A 19,245-nucleotide genomic window follows, 5' to 3' on the forward strand; every position below is an offset into this window, starting at 1 on the left:
CACCAAATTTCCTAATCACTAAATGACCAGCAATAGCCTGGAACTCCAAAAGTGCTAATACAAGAATAATATTCAACAATATTGCTATGATTTGGCACGCATGAGGAATGGGTAGGACAAGTTGATCAAAAATGCCAATTACTTAAGAGTCCCATGTTTTTAACCGATCAGAAAACTCACAATGATCATCTCATGATGATATTGATGTTGAGGTCTTGAGAGGTGCACTAGCATGAATCTAGTGATTGACACCAAAAGAACATGGTGCTGCAGAACAGTGGGAAGTTGAGAATGGGGTGAGGATGGGTCACCTATAACAATTTTTAGTTGTTGTATGTGAATAGGACTTTTTTTATTCATTTGTGGGACATGGGCATTGCTGGTTGACCAGCATTTATTGCCCATTGAGTATCAAACACATTGCTGTAGCTCTGGAGTCACATGTAGGCCAGATCGGGTAAGAATGGCCGATTTTCTTTCCTAAAAGGACATTAGTGAACTAGATGGGTTTTTCCAACAATCCACAATGGCTTCATGGTCATCAGTAGAGTCCTAATTCAAGGTACTTTTAATGTGAATTCAAATTCCTGCCATGGCAGGATTCAAACTCTGGTCCCCTGTACATTAGCTGAGTTTCTGGATTGGTAGTTTAGCGATAATACCACTAGGCCATCACCTTCCCACAAGTGACAACTTATGAAACGTATTTCAAGTAAATTTATGTTAGCACTGAAGTTCAATTCATCTTGCATGTTGCTGTTAAATACATGGCAAAAAAAAATACAAATCCAGTAGTACTAGTAAACATAGGCCACAACTAACCATGGCAAAGTTCAGACAAAGGTGGCAAACAGCAAAGTTATAAACTCAGTTATGCATTCAGAACATTACATTGCAGTACTAGTACGCCATATTCTATTTAAAAACTGACTTACACTGTAACTACTCCATGGTTATGACTGAACCATAGCACAAAATGTTGCTACCTCATTCAAAAGTTACTTACAGGCATTCTTGTGATTTACGACATAATTGGTACCTCAAATCAGAACCAGTTTTCCAATAGGGACAATGTTATAAATTGGGGGGGGGGGGGGGGGGGGGGGGGGGGGGGGGGGGTGTGTGTGTGTGTGTGTGTGTGTGTGTGTGTGTGTGCGCGCGCGCGCGGTGGTCCTGAACCAAAACCCTATTTTCACTGAATAGGGGAATGTTTGAGAGATCTTGCTTCAATATAAATGTGCCTTACGGTAATGTACTTCCCATGATATAACTTTCAAAAGAGACCTCTGCACTGTATCTGAGATACACTATTATCCCATATACTCCCCGCATTGGAGCTCTCTCCTGCCTCCTGAAGATACACAAGGCAAACACATCTGGCTGTCCCACTGCATCAGGCAGTGGCAACCTGTGTGAGAACCTCTCCAGCTACATCGCGGGCATCCCAAAACCCATCGTACAAAAAACCCCCAGCTTTCGTCGCGACACTACGGTTTCCTACACAAACTCAGCCACATGGAGCAGTTGAACCAGGAGCACTCCTTTTCACAATGGATGTCTCGGCACTCTACAGCAGCATCCTCCATGACGATGGCATTGCTGCAACTGCCTCAGTACTCAATGCCGACAACTGCCAGTCTCCAGATCAACTCATCCGCTTCATCCTGGACCACAACATCTTCACATTCAACAATCTAGACATAGGGAACAGCAACGGGGACCAAATTCGCACCTGAATATGCTAACACCTTCATGCACAAGTTCAAAGAAAACCTCTTCACCGCACATGACCTTCAACCGATGCTATACACTAGATACATTTATGACATTTTCTTCCTTTGGACTCAGTTGTTTCGGTGAGCAATCACTGAAACAACAATATGACGACATCAAGAAATTCCATCTCACCAGACTCATCATGGACTACTATCCGAAATCGGTTGCATTCTTGGACACACGCATCTCCATCAAGGACTGTCATCTTGGCACCTCATTGTGCCGCAAGCCCACAGATAACCTCACGATGCTCCACTTCTCCAGATTCCACCCTAAGCACGTTAAAGAAGCCATCCCCTATGGGCAAGCCCTCCATATACACAGGATCTGCTCAGATGAGGAGGATCGCAACAGACACCTCCAGATGCTGAAAGATGGCCTCATAAGAGTGGGATACGGCGCTCGACTCATCGATCAACAGTTCCAACGAGCCACAATGAAAAACTGCACCGACCTCCTCAGAAGTCAAATGTGGGACACGGTGGACAGAGTACCCTTCGTCGTCCAGTACTTCCCCAGAGCAGAGAAGCTACGACATCTTCTCCGGAGCCTTCAACATGTCATTGATGAAGACAAACATCTCGCCAAGCCCATCCCACACCCCCACTTTTTGCCTTCAAACAACCACACAAATCTCAAACAGACCATTGTCCACTGCAAACTACCCAGCCTTCAGGAGAACAGTGACCACAACACACCACTACCCTGCCACAGCAACCTCTGCAATACGTGCTGGATCATCAACACGGATGCCGTCATCTCACGTGCGAACACCATCCACAAGGTACACGGTACATACTCTTGCAACTCGACCAACGTTTTCTACCTGAATTGCTGCAGAAAAGGATGCCATTGAGCACGGTACATTGGAGAGGCCACGCAGACGCTATGACAGTGGATGAATGACCACCGCTCAACAATCACCAGGCAAGAAAGTTCTCTTCCTATTGGGGAACACTTCAGTGGTCATGGGCATTCGGCCTCTGATCTTCAGATTAGCATTCTCCAAGGCAGCCTTCACAACACATGACAGCACAGAGTTGCTGAGTAGAGACTGATAGCCAAGTTCCACACACGAGGACTGCCTCAACCAGGATCTTAGGTTCATGTCACACTATCTGTCACCCCCACAACTTGCCTGGGCTTGCAAAATCTCGCTAACTGTCCCGGCTGGAGACAACACACATCTCTTTAACCTGTGCTTAACCCTCATATTGTCTGTACGTTTAAGACTTGATTAACTGTAAAGACTCACATTCTAACCATTATTTTGTAAATTAAGTTTGTGTCTTTATATGCCCCGTTTGTGAACGGAACTCCTATTTACCTGAAGAAGGAGTAGCGCTCCAAAAGCTAGTGGCATTTGCTACCAAATACACCTGTTGGACTTTAACCTGGTGTTATGAGACTTCTGTGTATCTGAGAAGCAATATGCCCTGAGATTGTGAAAGACAGAATATAACGGAACATGGTTGGTAAAGACCAACTGTTCACTGGCATGGCATCATAAAGACAAAACTGGCATTGTAAAGCCGAAACCGATAGTCAATTTGTAAACGTTGTAACTCAAGTGTCGTAAAGTCAAAGACTACCTGTACTTTACTAGAATACAATTATAATAATTCAGATTAAAGCTTGTGATTTTACTTACTTTGATTTATTTTACATTTTGATCAATTACCCACTATTATAAATTAGATACTCAAACTCATTTGAGAAATCTTAAATAAATTTTGGTTACGCTACTTGCGGAAAACGATTCTGCACTGGTGACAGCAACACAATATACTTCAACAAGGAAAAGACTCAAATCCAATCCAAATATTTATTCAGAAATTATTGCAAAATATTAGCAAAACAATATTTTTTCAGATAGTATTCTGTGTATAATGGTGAGATTCCCATATTAACATTAAGTTTCACTGATTTTACTGTCTATTTGCAAATCTAAAACAGACAATGATCTGTTTAGTCAAGGTATAAAGCATTCCTCACACTTGTTTTACTAATAGGCAGTGGAAAGCAGTAAAGTAAGATTGCTTACCACTTTTTTCTGATGTTCTCAAAAAGATCATGTCAGCAGGAATGCGCTGGTTCTGAAACACAAGATTAAACAGTAATATGAGTAAATAGTTGGGGTTCCAACTTGCCTGCCAGTCAAAACATGTCCACTGAAGATGGAGTTACCGTACACTCTAGGGTATAGAATTTAACACAGTGTGGCCCATCAGGTGCACATGAGCCTCCCTGAATCCTTATTTCATCTTCGATTCACTTCTCCTTCCCTACACAGCTTGCCTCTTCATGTGTACATCAATGCTATTCTCCTAACTGTTCTATGCTACAGCAAATTCCACATTCTCACCACTCTCTGGGTAAAGCAGTTTCTTTTGCATTATTTATTGGATTTCTTACTTGTGATCCTATACATATGGTCCCTAGTTTTGGAATCCCTCAGATGGAATTATTTTCTCCACATGTATCCTGCTGAACTCTTTCACAATTGTAAAGATCTTTATCTGTCCTCTCTTATCCAGAGAAAAGAGCCCTAGCTTACTTAGTCTTTAATAACTAACTTCTTAGTACAAGAACAATTACAAGGATGACCTAAAACCATCAGTGCTTCTATAATCTATACCTTTTTGTAGGTTCAGAACTATATAAAATATTCTAAATGTTTTGTAACCAAAGTTTTCTGCATTTCTTTGCTTTCAAATTTTTTTCCTTGAGAAAAGAACCAATGACTCGTTTCCATTTTGTACGGCTTTGTTCTTCTGCACTGCTACTTTTAGTGATGAGTTTTTTTAAGTTTATTTATTAGTGTCACAAAACACATAGCACTGCAATGAAGTTATTGTGAAAATCCCTAGTCGCCACACTCCAGTGCCTATTCAGGTACACTGAGTGAGAATTTAGCACGGCCAATGTGCCTAACTAGCACATCTTTCAGGCTGTGGGAGGAAGCCAGAGCACCCCAAGGAAATCCATGTAGACACAGGTTCCTGGTGCCGTGAGGCAGCAATGCTAACCATTTTGCCACCATGCAGCCCCTGAATTGGCATCCTTGGATCCTTTTGCATCTCTACCACATTTGAACTCTCATCATTCAAGCTAACTTCCTCATTCCTTCAATCACATTACCCAATATGAAGAACAGGAATGTTATGCTCATGAATCAGTGACATTACAAACTAAACAAGAAAGTTATATTCCTAAATCTGAAGTTTTACGAAAAGATTTCTTGGGCTCCAACTTTACCCAAATGGAAGGGACTACAAGCCCTTTTCGTTCACTGTTCATGCTGAACAGTAGTCATGATGTGGGTATGCCGGCGTTGGACTTCAGACTGTCAGACTTCATACTGAACAGCACAGGACAAGGCTGCGTGGCTTCTAATTGTGTCAACGCTATTTTTTACTAGTGTTTGAAAGCTAATTCAGTTATTTAGTATTGCTTCAAGCTGTCAATTATTACAGGGAATAAAAATTATAACCCAGTTTGGCATCATCACCTGGTCTGTAACCCTGGTTTTTCTAATTATTGCCATTGATTCTGCCCACGAACTACAGCCTTGATTTTTCACCCGAGTTCCTCAACATCAAAAAGTTGGGATAATACATTAAGATCAACCCATTTTTTCTCTTCGGGGGCTGCAATCCAGTTCAAGCCGACTGAATGAATGACAACTTTGCCTCTGTTCTTTGCTAGGATCTTTGTGAAAAAGGCCTGAGCAATACAATTCCTCACAGCTGTGGGACCAGAGAACATATAATCGCTTCACACATCCCTGTCACAAACAGTTATTCACTCAGGTCATCAGCTCTGCCAACCACGCAATCATACCTGGAGTGTCATATGGATGCTCCAGAAATTCTTGCTTTTTGGTAGGCAAAAGAATCACTGAGTTTCGGGATAATGAGATTCATAGATTGCAAGCTGACTAACTTGTCTGAAGATTAAAAGATCATCAGAATTGAAGCAACTGCTATAAATAGCAATACCATTAGAAAGTATTTTTGTTTACATTTAAAGGACTATATACAATATATTTATGAATACCATGTATACCAACTTCCTGATAGAAGTTTATAAAATTATAAAGTTATGAAAGATAGATAGGGTGAACAGTTGGAAGCTTTTTCCCAGGACAGAAATGACAATTACAAAAGGGGGCACAAGTTCAAGATAAGGGGGGAAAGGTTCAGTGGAGATGCGCAGGGGAAGATTTTTTTTTAAACACAGAGTGGTGGGGGTCTGGAGCCACATTCAAGACTTATCTTGATAGACATTTGAACAAACAGGCAGAGGAATATAAGTGAATGGTCTGGACAGGTAAACGTGATTGGCATAGGCTTGGCAGGCGAAAGGGCTGTTCTTGTGCTGTACTGTTCTGTGTTCTATATTAAGCATTATAAAAGGAAACATCTGGTACACCTATAGGAAATTCCAGTGATTTCTCCATTGCTGAAAATTAAGTGAAAAAAGAAAGGAAATAAAGTAATGTGAATTTGCCTGTTCACAGGGCATCCTAAAATATTTCACTGTCAATTAAATACTTTAAAAGTACAGATGCTTTGTAATATAGGGAAACATGACAATCAAGTGTTGCACAGCAAGGTCTGATTGACAGCAATGTGAAAAAGACCATGGGACTGAGGTTGGTATTGTTTACATCTGTGATAACAATGCAATTCCGGCTAAGTCAGTGGAACCAGTGCCAAAGATACAACAATTTTTAATGTTTTTATTTACAAGTAGTATCACAAGTAGGCTTACATGAAACACTGCAATGAAGTTACTGTGAAAATCCCCTAGTCGCCACACTCTGGCCCCTGTTCAGGTACAGCGAGGAAGAACTGAACATGGTCAATGCATCTAACCAGCAAATCTTTCGGACTGTGGGAGGAAACCGGAGCACCTGGAGGAAATCCACGCATACATGGGGAGAACATGCAGACTCCTCACAGACGGAGACCCAAGCCATAGTTCACTATGAAACTGACTGGACCACACCAATGAAACAAGCAAAAATGGTTAATTACTTTCTTCATGCTCAATGACTTTAAATTGGATTACTTATCAGGGGAGGACTGCATATTTACCAAATGTTCTGTTTAATATCCAGCAAAATGAGATTTACTTCCTAGTTGGTTTGCTAGATCATGATGCTAGTGATCGAAGTATGAAAAAAAATCTCAATTTCTGGCAATTACATCAGTCACTTTAATAATAAGATAACTACCAAAGAAGACTTGGTACCAAGAGGTTTCAAACCAGTGAAATTAAAACAGATTTCACTTTCAGCTTTTTTGCCTTTGGAAGCATTTCCCCAAAATATTTGGGGGATTACTTTCATAGAATCCCTCCAGTGCAGGAGGCCATTGGGTTCATCGAGTTTGCACATGGTCTCCGACAGAGCACTTACCTCACTAATCCCCCTAACCTACACATCTTGAGACATTAAATCCACCTAACCTGTCCATTTTTGGACTCTGGGAGGAAAGTGGAGCAACTGGAGGAAACCCACACAAACTCAGAGAATGTGCAAACTTTCAGTGACAAAATCACTGTCAAAGGAAAATGAAACTCAAACATTTAGAGAAAAATCAAAAATATAAAGTTACGCCATTCATATTCATCTTCAACGTTTGGTCGTCATGCAAAAGTCTAAAAAAGAAATAACATTACATTGGACCTTAGATTATACTAGAACGCAGGACAGGTTTTCACCGAACTACGTCCAATCCATCCTACACACTTCCAGCTATTAGAAGCATCTAGGCTATTTCCCTTTGAAACTGATTATCTGTCCCATACAATTCATTCCACTCAAACAGGATCATACATTGCCTCCTACTAGGCTGGCAATGGTCCAACAAGCAGTTCTCAAGTTACTGACATCATGCAAACAAACTTGCAATGGATCATCAACAAGTGGAAGAAACCTGAGTAAAAACGATGCATCTGTGCTGCCAGAAGACAGAATACCAGCTAAAGAGAAGGCTTCTACTATGGAAAAAGATCATTCATTACCTGTTTCCAAATATGTGAATGCAATATTTATACTTTTTTAACGAAGCATAAGCAAATACTCCGTAGATTAAACTGTGAACAGTTAAAAGCACTGACTTCTTGAAAAATAATTTTATTCTCAAACTCCTATTTACAATTCAGCTACAGAAAATATCTGGCATTCATTATTTGAGAACTCAATTAGTAGTTAATGAAGGTTATCTATTTCAGTGCTTTCTGTCAGTTCAAACTAGAGCAACAGATGTTGAGAATTGGACTGAATCGCCTCACCCCTATAATTTTTCTTCTTAATCAGTGGGGGCTATGCTGGCTAGAATATTGGTCAACACCAAGGTTGAAAAAAAAAGAGTGAATCAAATTTACCTGATATCAAGGCTAGCTTAAAAATTCTGACAATTGCAAGAGTGCATAGAGACTTAGATAGGTTGAAAGTTGAGTAAAGTCCTGAGTTAATTTCTTGGATACCTGGAATTATCATTTTAAACCTCCTTGCCTTTTAAGAGCCATGTTAAAACCCACCTCTTTGGCTATGTCTTTAGTCACTCTCCAAAAAAATTCTTTAACTCAAGAGTTCATTTTTGTCTGATGAAATTTCTTGGTCAGTTTTTCAACATTAAAGGCGTTGAATGGAGGCTAACCATTGCTTTGTTGATGCTTACGTTTGCATAAAAGACTTTGCACTCACTGCAAAATCTACATATACAGAACAGGAAAGCATAGAACAAAGTATTTGCCAAGAGTAATGTTAACAGTAAGAAACATCCATCATAATAGCAGCAGTAGAAAAGATGAACAGAAACAAGCACGTAACAGTGGAGGTACTGACTATTGGAAACAAAGGGCAGAATTCTCCAGCTGTTCACACCAGCAGGATTCTCCAGTCCCGCCAGCCATGCACCCCCACCCGCAGGTTTCCCATCAGTATGGAGTGATGTCAACAGGAATTCCCATTGACAGTGGCAGGGCCAGAGAATCCCACCACTAGCTAACAATGTGCCATCTCCTGCTAGCAGAAAACATGAGGCTGGGAGATCAGACAATCTCACCAAAAATGTCTCACCATTTCACAGCAATACTGCAACAATGTGCTGGACTTTATAAGTATTCTTTCCATTGGACACTTGTCACGCAGCTTTTTATTTTATCTGTTTTATATTTTTTCATTGCACTCAGTCCACATTTTTAAACCCTACTCTTAATTCATTTGCTCACTTGTCCTCATTAAGTCTTATTACATCTTTTTGATCTTTATTACTGTTATCTCTTATATATTTTCATAAGTTCGGAGAATGAAATTAGATTTCCATTGCAATTAGCAAACCACGCCTAGTATAGTGAATTATTTTATGCAGTGCACACACATTACAACAGAAATACCTCCTTAAGAAGCAAATTGACAAGAGACATCAGGATGCCACACATTTAAAACAAATTCAAACACAGGAGGAAAGGCGCACACAAAGCTTGAAGTATTAATGAATGTGGCGATTCCTTTCCCCCATTCATCGGCATCAATATTTTCTGCATTCTCTGTAACAGATCCAATACAGATACAATTAACCATGGACCTTTTGATATAATTGCATTAATGCTGTTATATGTAAAAAGCACATAACAAAAATAAGTCAATTTTGTTTTCTTTCGGGTATTAATCAAGGTCGATACAGGCACTTTCTCAAAGAAGTTTGATACATCGCAAGATCATTTGTCCAAGTGTCATATTTCAAGGTATTTTCCAGTCAGCAGTGTGAGAAGTACACTGTGGCTAGAAGTTGTAATCATTTCCTTATATGTGAGCAGTAAATACAACAAACACAAACCTTCTCGACTATAATAAGATCTCCCACTTGGATGTCTGAACTCTTCACCTGCACTTTACCTAAAAAAAAGAATAGTTAATTAGTCACATTTGTTGAAGCCTCAGCAAACCACACGTCTCATAATTAAAGCCAGGTTACTTTCTTTTGGTTTGAATGCCAGTTAAGTACATAGTTCTGCTCCCAAACTTTCTAATCTGAGTTTTGTCAAAACTGTGCTGAAAGAGGACTGCAGGCTCACTTTGAACACAGCAGCAAAAGTTCATCAGATTTACGTCCATGGCTAATCTAAATACAGATTATCAACAAGAAGCATCAAGTTCTAGAATATAATTAGGTACACCACATAACCTTTTAGAACACATCTTATTCTAGTATTAATAATTTAGACCATGCAAATTGTGACATCTGTACCAGATCATCAAGCCATTTTTAACATTTTAGACTAAACACATATTTCTAAGTCTTTCAGTAGCTAAAAGTAGCCAATATGGTCAGATCCCAATAGCAGTAAATATATTTATGCATTCTTCTAATGTAAATAACATAGCTGAAGCTTAATAATGACACCAAACTCCTGTTCATTCAATAGCTGAAGAATTTGTCATCAAGATTTGTTTTTGTACTTCAATCTGAAAATTTTACTAAAATATACACAACCAAGGAACAGATTATAAATGGAAATTTATATTGCTTTACTGGTTTAGTATCATTTTAATAAAATATTTTCCCAAGGATTTTTTTTCCAATTTACAAAACCTTGTGTCTAATCCTGCCGGCCTAACTCCAATTATAATACTGGGCACAAGGCCACAGGAAACTAATGGGAAATTGCATGGATAAAACTCTTGCTCTTTAGGTCATATCAGATATAACAATTTAATACCTACTTATGGAAGTCAGGAAGTAATTCCCACTGAAACTACTACTTTCCATTCCCTATTACAGATTTCACACTACTCTTCTGCAATTTAGATTTCACCACAGCAGCTTAAAACTGCAAATTACTAGGTGAGATTCAATTCAGTCCTCATGTTTTAAAAACACAAATCTTTTTAACCCTCAGATTGCAAAGATTCATTAAAGTTCCCATCTCCATGAACCATCCAGGTTGTTTTTTAGAACATAGATTACACACCATGATACCGAAAATAACTTAAATCAGGAAAATTAGACATTCACAACAGCTGTTATTGTATTAACCCCAAAATTAACTAAGATTTGAAAAAACGTAGATCGAAAAATCTGCTTGCTCTTTGATTGTTACTTTTTCCCCAATTCTTTGCTATTACCAAATGCTTTCTACCCTTTTTTAAAAAACTTTAGCATTTTATTTATCTGTTTCATTTTTCTTGTGGCATTTTGACAACAAAAACTGGGCCGTCATGGTCCAAAAGCCCAGCATTTAAAAATAATTCTTAAGCCAATTTTTGAACACAATTTCAAAAGATTAAAATTATTACTGTGCAAGTAAGCACATTGCCGATCACAGAGTTCAATAGCAACAGGTCACCTAACGTCCCTGCAGTATCCAGACAACCATAGAACGAAGAAATCCTTTGCATTAATGACTTTTCCATCTGAATATAGAGCCAAGATACATCACTCACTCGTGTCACTTAAAATTAACATTCACAATTAACAACACCTTGATGCACTTAATGTATTTAGATATGGCTCAATTCAGAACTGGTTATAATTTGTACTGGTGTGAAGAGTGGAGGCCCAAGGTGGATGTGTTACAAGTGCTAAATTAGGAACTCTGTTCAGAGGAGGAAAGAGGTGGTGCTTTTTATAGCCTTTCTTGTTAGAATGAGAACACTCATCAGCTATCTCCAAGCTAGGGTTTCTGCTATTTGTAAATTAATAGCTAATTAATTAAATAAGCCCCAAGTTCAGCTGCCTGCCCAATTAAGACCATCTCCTCACAACTGGAGACAAACATGGAATAGGAGAGGGAAGATCCAGTTGTCATGGTCCACATAGGACCCAATAAAGGTACAAGGGAAGAAATAATGATGTTCTATTGGGAGAATTAAGATTTAGTGTCCAAATTAAAATACAGGATGTAATCTTTGGATTGTTGCCTAAGCCACATGCCAACTGGCAAAGGGTCAAGCAGATTAAAGAGTTAAACGCATGAGTGGTGTGGAAGAAAGGGATTTGGGATTTACAGGCACTAGCACCAGCATTCAGGAAAGACAGTGTGTTCCACTGGCATCAATCCTGCTTGGACCAGTGTCCTGGTGAATTGTATAACTAGGGCAATGGACAGAGCTTTAAACAATTGGATTGGGGGGGGGGGGGGGGGGGGGGGGGGAGCGGGTAGCAAAGTGGGTAAAAACAAGCAGAGTGCTACAGGGAGGGATGGAGAGTTCAACAGTGATTTTCTATCAGCAAGCAAGGTCCTTTTGGGCAATGGCAGTAAAACAAAAGGAACTTGTATTTGAAGCACCTGCTATAAGCTGAATGAACTAGTGGCACAAATAGAAAAATTGTTTAGATCAAATTGCCATTACAGACATGATTAAAATTTGGAAATAAACATTCCAGGGTACACAATATTTCAAACAGACAGGCAGAATGTTTAAGGAGGAGAGAAAGACCTGATAGCAAATGATGCCAGAAGGATATTAGTGAGGAATGATCCTGGCTCAGAAGATCATAAAGTAGAAGGATAAAGACTAGGAACAGCAAGGGCTAAAAAAACGCTGGTGGGAGTAGTTCATAGGCCCCCTAATAGTAGTTACACTGTCAGGATAAATGTGAGCATATACACTTTGGTGTGAAAAAGAGAGTGTTTTTTAAACAAAGTACAATTTTAACAACTGCTCATTACAATAAATTACAATCTCAAGAATTTGAAAACAACATTATTCAGTGATACATGTTCGTGCACATGTTCTAATGGGATTAATTTAAGCAATGGGAACTATGTTAGTCCATTTTAAAAGATGCAAATGATGAACACTTAAAACCTGGATCACTGGTAACTTTTTTTTCCTCAAAAGCTACCGATTAAACTCACCAATTATTGTTCTATTATTGAGGAAGTTATACCAACCTCTAATGGTAAGCTTGCTGTACAACTGTGAATTCATCTCCTCATCTCGCTGATAGCGACGGAACTCATCTAATGCTTCCCGAACTATTGTTACCGCCATAACAAAGCCCTAGAAAATAAAAGCTTATCAGTGATTGGAGTGAAGGAGAATATGATTATCATTACTGAGAATATACATCAGCAACTGATTTAGCAACAGCATAATTAAAGGATTTAAATCGAAAGATGACCATTACTTGCTAATTTTAGCTGCTGTTCAAGTCATCACTCTACTGGATGCACCAAAGCGAAAGCAAAATAATTAAGAACCAGTCTTCAAAATAAAAAAAGAAGATAAAAGCTTTATTTCGATACAAAATCAAGCATTGTAAGATAACAGGTTTTGCATGGCTAAGCTCAAATTCAATTTTGATACATCTCTGGCAAAATGGTTAATAACTTGACATTAATTTGAATTTAGCTAGCACTACTTTTTATCGTACATGCATAAATTCTGCCTCTCCAGGACACAGGTAGGGGTAGAAAATAATTCAGTGTTTTGACTGTTTTTAGAGTTCTAAATGAGCACTCAACGTGCTAATTTTGGGGAAGGTCATCCAAGACATGGAAAATGGTGGATGCCATACTGGTTAAAGTGGTCCTAAGGCATCTCTGATGGCGTCTGGAAAGAAGGCTGGGCTCACTAAAATACTCAACTTAATGAGGCTTTGCTTGCACTCAGAATCTGTTCAGGAACTAGTGCTGAGCAGTATTTGATTCAATCATTCCTAGGCCTCTCAGCAAAATAGGACAGAACAATCTGCAGCAGTGGAATTTAAAAAAAAGGGGGCTTCACCTTCAATAAGGAAAGTCTCTGGATAGTTGTCCTAGGTTGCTGGGAATACCTGGAGTCAACTTTTGAAGCACTGTGTTTTAGAGATGCAAATAAATTTCTGCATTCTTGCTTGAGGTCAGGGTTATTTACACAGTATATTTACATTAGTTAGATTGCAGACTATTTATGGAAGGAGCATGTTTTATGGGTCATTTTATTTTCCTCATTCAATGGCTTTGCTAGATAAAAAAATTGTAAAAATATTATTTGTGCTGCTGATCTCTTTATCACGGGTCAGTGCAGTTATTGATCAGAATACTTGCATTGCATCTTCTTTATAATTGTAGCACGGACAAGTATTTCTTTCATAGCTTTTTCTATACTACTCAGAATACATTATATAAGCATTCAGGATGATTGCCCAACAATAGGATACTTTATATTTTCACAGAATGTGAGCATCGTTGGCAAGGCCAACATTTGGTGCCCTCCTCAAATGTTTTTGAGAAGACAGTTCACTTTCTTGAACCAGTGAAGTCCATCTGGTGCAGCTACTCTGCTGTTAGGAAGGGTGTTCCGGATTTTTGCCGCAACATTGAGAAAAGGGATGTTTGAGCCTCCTCTTCTGGTTAATTGTTTAATCACCCAACACGACTAGATGTGGCAAGCTTAAGCTTACAATTGATGTTTAGCTCAAACTCGCAAAAAACATTTGCTGAGTACTTTTTACATAGTCACCACTTCCAACCAACATCTAAGATGCAATTATAAAAATCTACTTGATTATAAGAGGTAGAGCTTTATGGAAGCAGATAGTCAAACAAAGTATTAAAATTTCTAAAGAAACATCAAGTAAAAGTTTATTTACAAAGATACTTAAAACACTACATTTAAACAAAGTACATCTTGACTGCACTATGTTTGAATTCTAGCGCTACTTATCACTGTAGCTAGATTTGATATTGTTGAACACATCCTAATTCAGGGCAATGGTATACTTTAAACATCAAGAAAATCAAATTCAGCTTGAATCAATGAGATTTGAACTGAATTTGATCTTCACTGCAAACAGGATATTTGATTACTACTGACCTTATGACACATCTATTTTTCTGAAGGTTGTTCAATGGTATAATAGTAAATTGTAAAAGCATTTGAATCTAATCAGATTTAACCCCACTTGCAGAACATTTTATGACCAATGCAAGCTTACAAATATTTTTAGGTTGCTCGCCAACTGAAACCACAATTAAAATTGACCTTTAATCTGAAGCCAAATTTCCAGAACCAGGTACCTAGAAAAGATAAATTACCACTTACAGTGGTACAACCTTTCATAATCTTTTGATCCCATTTTAAGTACTTCTCAAGTTGCTTTTAAGGTGATCCAAAAATGTTTACGTAAATGCATCAAACAGCTTTGCTGGTTGAAAAGTGAAGTTTATTGTATGGTTACCTTAAGGGGCCAAGCAGGTGTGTAGAAATGACCATGATCACAGCTTCCTATCTGACAACATGCTGCAGTGCTAATCACACCCATATGACTGACTGACCACTTCAAAATGTAATTAATTTGCAGCTAATGTAACACACTGAACACAGAAAATTGTCCTAAGACTTCGAGGCATCAGGAAACATACACACACACACACACACACACACACACACACACACACACACACACACACACACACACACACACACACTACTAGTCCCATGCATCAGCACTTAAAGGCTAACTTTTTCTTCTTCCCTCAAGTTACTACTCTTTCAGAAAAGTAATTAAAACGTAACGCTTCTTCATTGCAAAGTTAAAACTAAGAAGTTAATATGTTTACTTACTAGAGGAGCCCAGTATGTGTACAGATAGCCTATCTTCAATGATGGGACAAACTGTGAACATGATACCACCAGAAAATAAAGATTCAAGAAAAACTTGAATTGTTGATATAATACCTGGAAAGCAATATTACGACAATTAGACTGATAATTTTATTTTACATTCACCTTTAAAACAGGTTGTACTTCACAGCAAACAACTTCGTAAATGCATTCTTGAGGGACGTGCTTCTTAAAAAGGTCATCAGGAGAAGACATAAGGGAAGTATTCAAAAACAATATTTTGCATTTACTGGAAAACTGAAATAATAAATAGAAAATGCTGGAAACAATCAGCAAGTCAAACATTTGTGAAGAGAGTTAGTGGGCCAGAACTTGACATTGTTCTGTTCAGCTGAAAAAAAAATCTTTGCGCTGGAATTTGCTGAAAGAACAGCGGGGGAAACAAAGCATCTGGGAACTTGGCAAATGGCAGGATCAACATTATATCAGAAATAAAGGGGGAATAAAAGAAAAATGGAAAGAGGGAGAAAGACGGACAAACAGGAAAAGAAAAACTTTAAAATTTTAAAAAATTCTATTAACAATTTGGCACTTGATAGGGTGAAACTCCACTTTTTAAACTGCTCAATTACTGCATCAGAGAGGCTGACTGGCACTGACTCATCACGTCATTGCAAATGTACGCTTCCTATTAACTGCCAGGCTCTCACTTTCTGCAACAACTTGGATGGTAAATTAGTGTGCAAATCCAGCAAGTTCTTAAAAAATAACGAGGCACACTAGGGCAAGTTGCTACTGGTGTGAAGCAGCATACACTGACCAGCAAGTTCTGGAGATTCGTAACTCATGGAATAGATCTCAATCCCCTGAACTTACAAGCCTATTTGCACAATAATAACAGAATTCGTCATTAACACACCATTATTTTTCCAGTAGGTTCCGGCCCAATGTTTCAGGTCGATGACCTTTCAAAATTGGATCCATTCAATGACTATTTTAAGAGGCGACCTGCGTATGCAACACAGGAGATCCATTCACTTAATTGAATTTTAAAAGTTGTCAATCAAGAGTGCTGGACCCACAAAAGCCAACCATTACTAGGCTGCTGAAACCATTCTTGAGCTATTTTTGTCTTTGAGCAAAAGGTTTCCATAAATGCAAAATTATGATATTTTTCTGGAGTCCACATCACTCCTAACAATTGCTCAGCAACCTACAGCACTGGTTTTAACAAAAGCTAACAAACTTCACCAGCTGTTGCATGTCACCTTATTCGCACTGGATCTTTGATTCATTGTTTCGTGACCATCTATGCTTGAACACACAGCCATAGGCCTATAACCCCCAATCCCATTAGATCCCATATACTCATCCAGAAGTCTTTTAAAAGACCCCAGCGAGTTCGCCTCTACCACCACTGACGGCAGCCGATTCCATTCACTCACAACCCTCTGAGTGAAAAACTTACCCCTAACATCTCCTCTGCACCTTAAATCTGTGTCCTCTTGTAGCGACCATTTCAGCCCAGGGAAATAGCCTCTGAGAATCCACCCTATCTATTCCTCTCAACATCTTATAAACCTCTATCAGGTCACCTCTCAACCTTCGTCTCTCCAGGGAGAAGAGTCCCAGCTCCCTCAACCTATCTTCATAAGGCATGCCTCCCAATCCAGGCAACATCCTTGTAAATCTCCTCTGCATCCTTTCAATAGCTTCCACGTCCTTCCTATAGTGAGGTAACCAGAACTGCGCACAGTACTCCAAGTGGGGTCTGACAAGGGTCTTATAAAGTTGCAGCATTACCTCCCGACTCCTAAACTCAATCCCTCGATTAATGAAGGCCAGTACACCATACGCCTTCTTGACCACATCCTCCACCCGCAAGGCCGATTTAAGAGTCCTATGGACCCGGACCCCAAGATCCTTCTGCTCTTCAACACAGCTAAGACTCCTACCCTTGATATTGTATTCCTTCATCCCATTGGTCCTGCCAAAATGGACCACTACACATGTATCTGCATTGAAGTCCACCTGCCACTTCTCCACCCAGTCTTGCATCCTATTTATGTCCCACTGCAACTTCTGACATCCCTCCAGACCATCCACAACACCACCAACCTTTGTATCGTCAGCGAACTTACTAACCCATCCCTCCACTTCCTCATCCAGGTCATTTATGAAAATGACAAACAGCAAGGCTCCTAGAACAGATCCCTGGGGCACTCCACTGGTGACCAACCTCCATGCAGAAAAAGACCCATCCACAACCACTCTCTGCCTTCTGCAGGCAAGCCAGTTCTGGATCCACAAGGCCAAAGCCCCCTGGATCCCATGCCCTCTCACCTTCTCAAGAAGTCTTGCATGGGGGACCTTATCAAACGCCTTGCTGAAGTCCATGTAAACCATGTCTATCGCTCTTGCTTCGTCAATGTGTTCAGTCACATTCTCAAAGAACTCAGCTAGGCTCATAAGGCACGATCTGCCCTGGACAAAACCATGTTGACTATTTCTGATCATTCTAAACTTCTCCAAATGCTCATATATCTTGTCCCTCAGAAGCCTCTCCATCAGCTTACCAACCACTGAGGTCAGACTCACCGGTCGGTAATTTCCCGGGCTATCCCTGTTCCCTTTCTTGAAAATAGAAACCACATCCGCAATCCTCCAGTCCTCCAGAACCTCTCCTGTCTCCATTGACGACGCAAAGATCATCGCCAGGGGCTCTGCAATCACTTCCCTCACCTCCCACAGTAACCTGAGGTACACCCCATCCAGTCCCGGTGACTTGTCTATCTTGATAGAGTTTAGAAGTTCTAACACATCCTCTTCCTTAACATCCACGTACTCAATCTTTTCAGACTGCTGCAAACCTATAGTGCAACCTCCCAGATCACTTTCCACCGTGAATACCGAGGCAAAGTACTCATTAAGCACCTCTGCCATTTCTTCCAGTTCCACACAGATTTTTCCCCCTTCACCTTTTATAGGTCCTATCCCTTCTCTTCTCATCCTTTTACTTTTCACATATTTGTAGAAGGCCTTGGGATTCTCCTTAATCTTACCTGCTCATGACCCCTTCTGGCTCTCCTAATTTCCTTTTTAAGCTCCTTTCTACAAGCCTTATACTCCTTTAGATCCTTAACATCTCCTAGCTCGCTGAACCTTTTATACACCTTTCTTTTCTTCCTGATTAGGTTCACCACAACCTTCATGCACCACAGTTCCCGCGCCCTACCAAAACCTCCTTGTCTCATCGGAACGTTATCGTGCAGAGCTCCAGTCAAACATTCCTTGAATATCCGCCACCTTCCTTCTGTACTTTTCCCCAAGAACGCCTCTTTCCAGTTTATTCGACAAATTATCTGCCTGATGTCTTCATATTTCCCCTTACTCCAGACAAACACCTTCCTAGCCTGCCTGATCCTATCTCTTTCCAATGCTATCGCGAAGGAGATAGCATTATGATCTCCATCCCCAAGATGCTCTCCTACCCAGAGATCCGACACCTGTCCTGGTTCATTAGCCAGCACCAGGTCAAGTACAGCCTCTCCTCTCGTAGGCTTATCCACGTACTGTGTCAGGAAACCCTCCTGAACACACCTAACAAACTCCTCCCTATCCAAACCCCTTACCCTTGGGATACTCCAGTCGACGTTTGGGAAATTAAAGTCTCCCATCACAACAACTCTTATTTCTACATCTCTCTAGGATCTGTTTCCCTATCTGCACCTCAACTTTCCTGTCACTATTGGGTGGCCTATAGAAAACACCCAGCAAAGTTATTGACCCTTTGCTGTTCCTAACTTCCACCCACAGAGACTCTGTAGACAGTCCCTCCACGGCATCCTCCTTCTCTGCAGTCATGACACCATCCCTGACCAACAGTGCCACTCCACCAC

General features: G+C 39.9%; 1 protein-coding gene across 1 annotated transcript in view; it reads right to left on the reverse strand.

Annotated features, from left to right (window-relative positions):
• Positions 1–19,245, reverse strand: part of atp9b (ATPase phospholipid transporting 9B) — a 290,399-nt gene that overhangs the window by 203,967 nt on the left and 67,187 nt on the right. The window contains exons 4-7 of the mRNA XM_080193897.1: positions 15,347–15,460; positions 12,691–12,799; positions 9,630–9,688; positions 3,821–3,872 (exon numbers count right to left, since the gene is read on the reverse strand). Coding sequence (XP_080050023.1) covers positions 3,821–3,872; positions 9,630–9,688; positions 12,691–12,799; positions 15,347–15,460 — 334 coding nt within the window. The remainder of the gene's footprint in view (positions 1–3,820; positions 3,873–9,629; positions 9,689–12,690; positions 12,800–15,346; positions 15,461–19,245) is intronic.

Source organism: Carcharhinus amblyrhynchos, chromosome 8 (genome assembly GCF_965287045.1).
Source record: "Carcharhinus amblyrhynchos chromosome 8, sCarAmb.v2.hapA, whole genome shotgun sequence".
NCBI classification, from domain to species: Eukaryota; Metazoa; Chordata; class Chondrichthyes; order Carcharhiniformes; family Carcharhinidae; genus Carcharhinus; species Carcharhinus amblyrhynchos.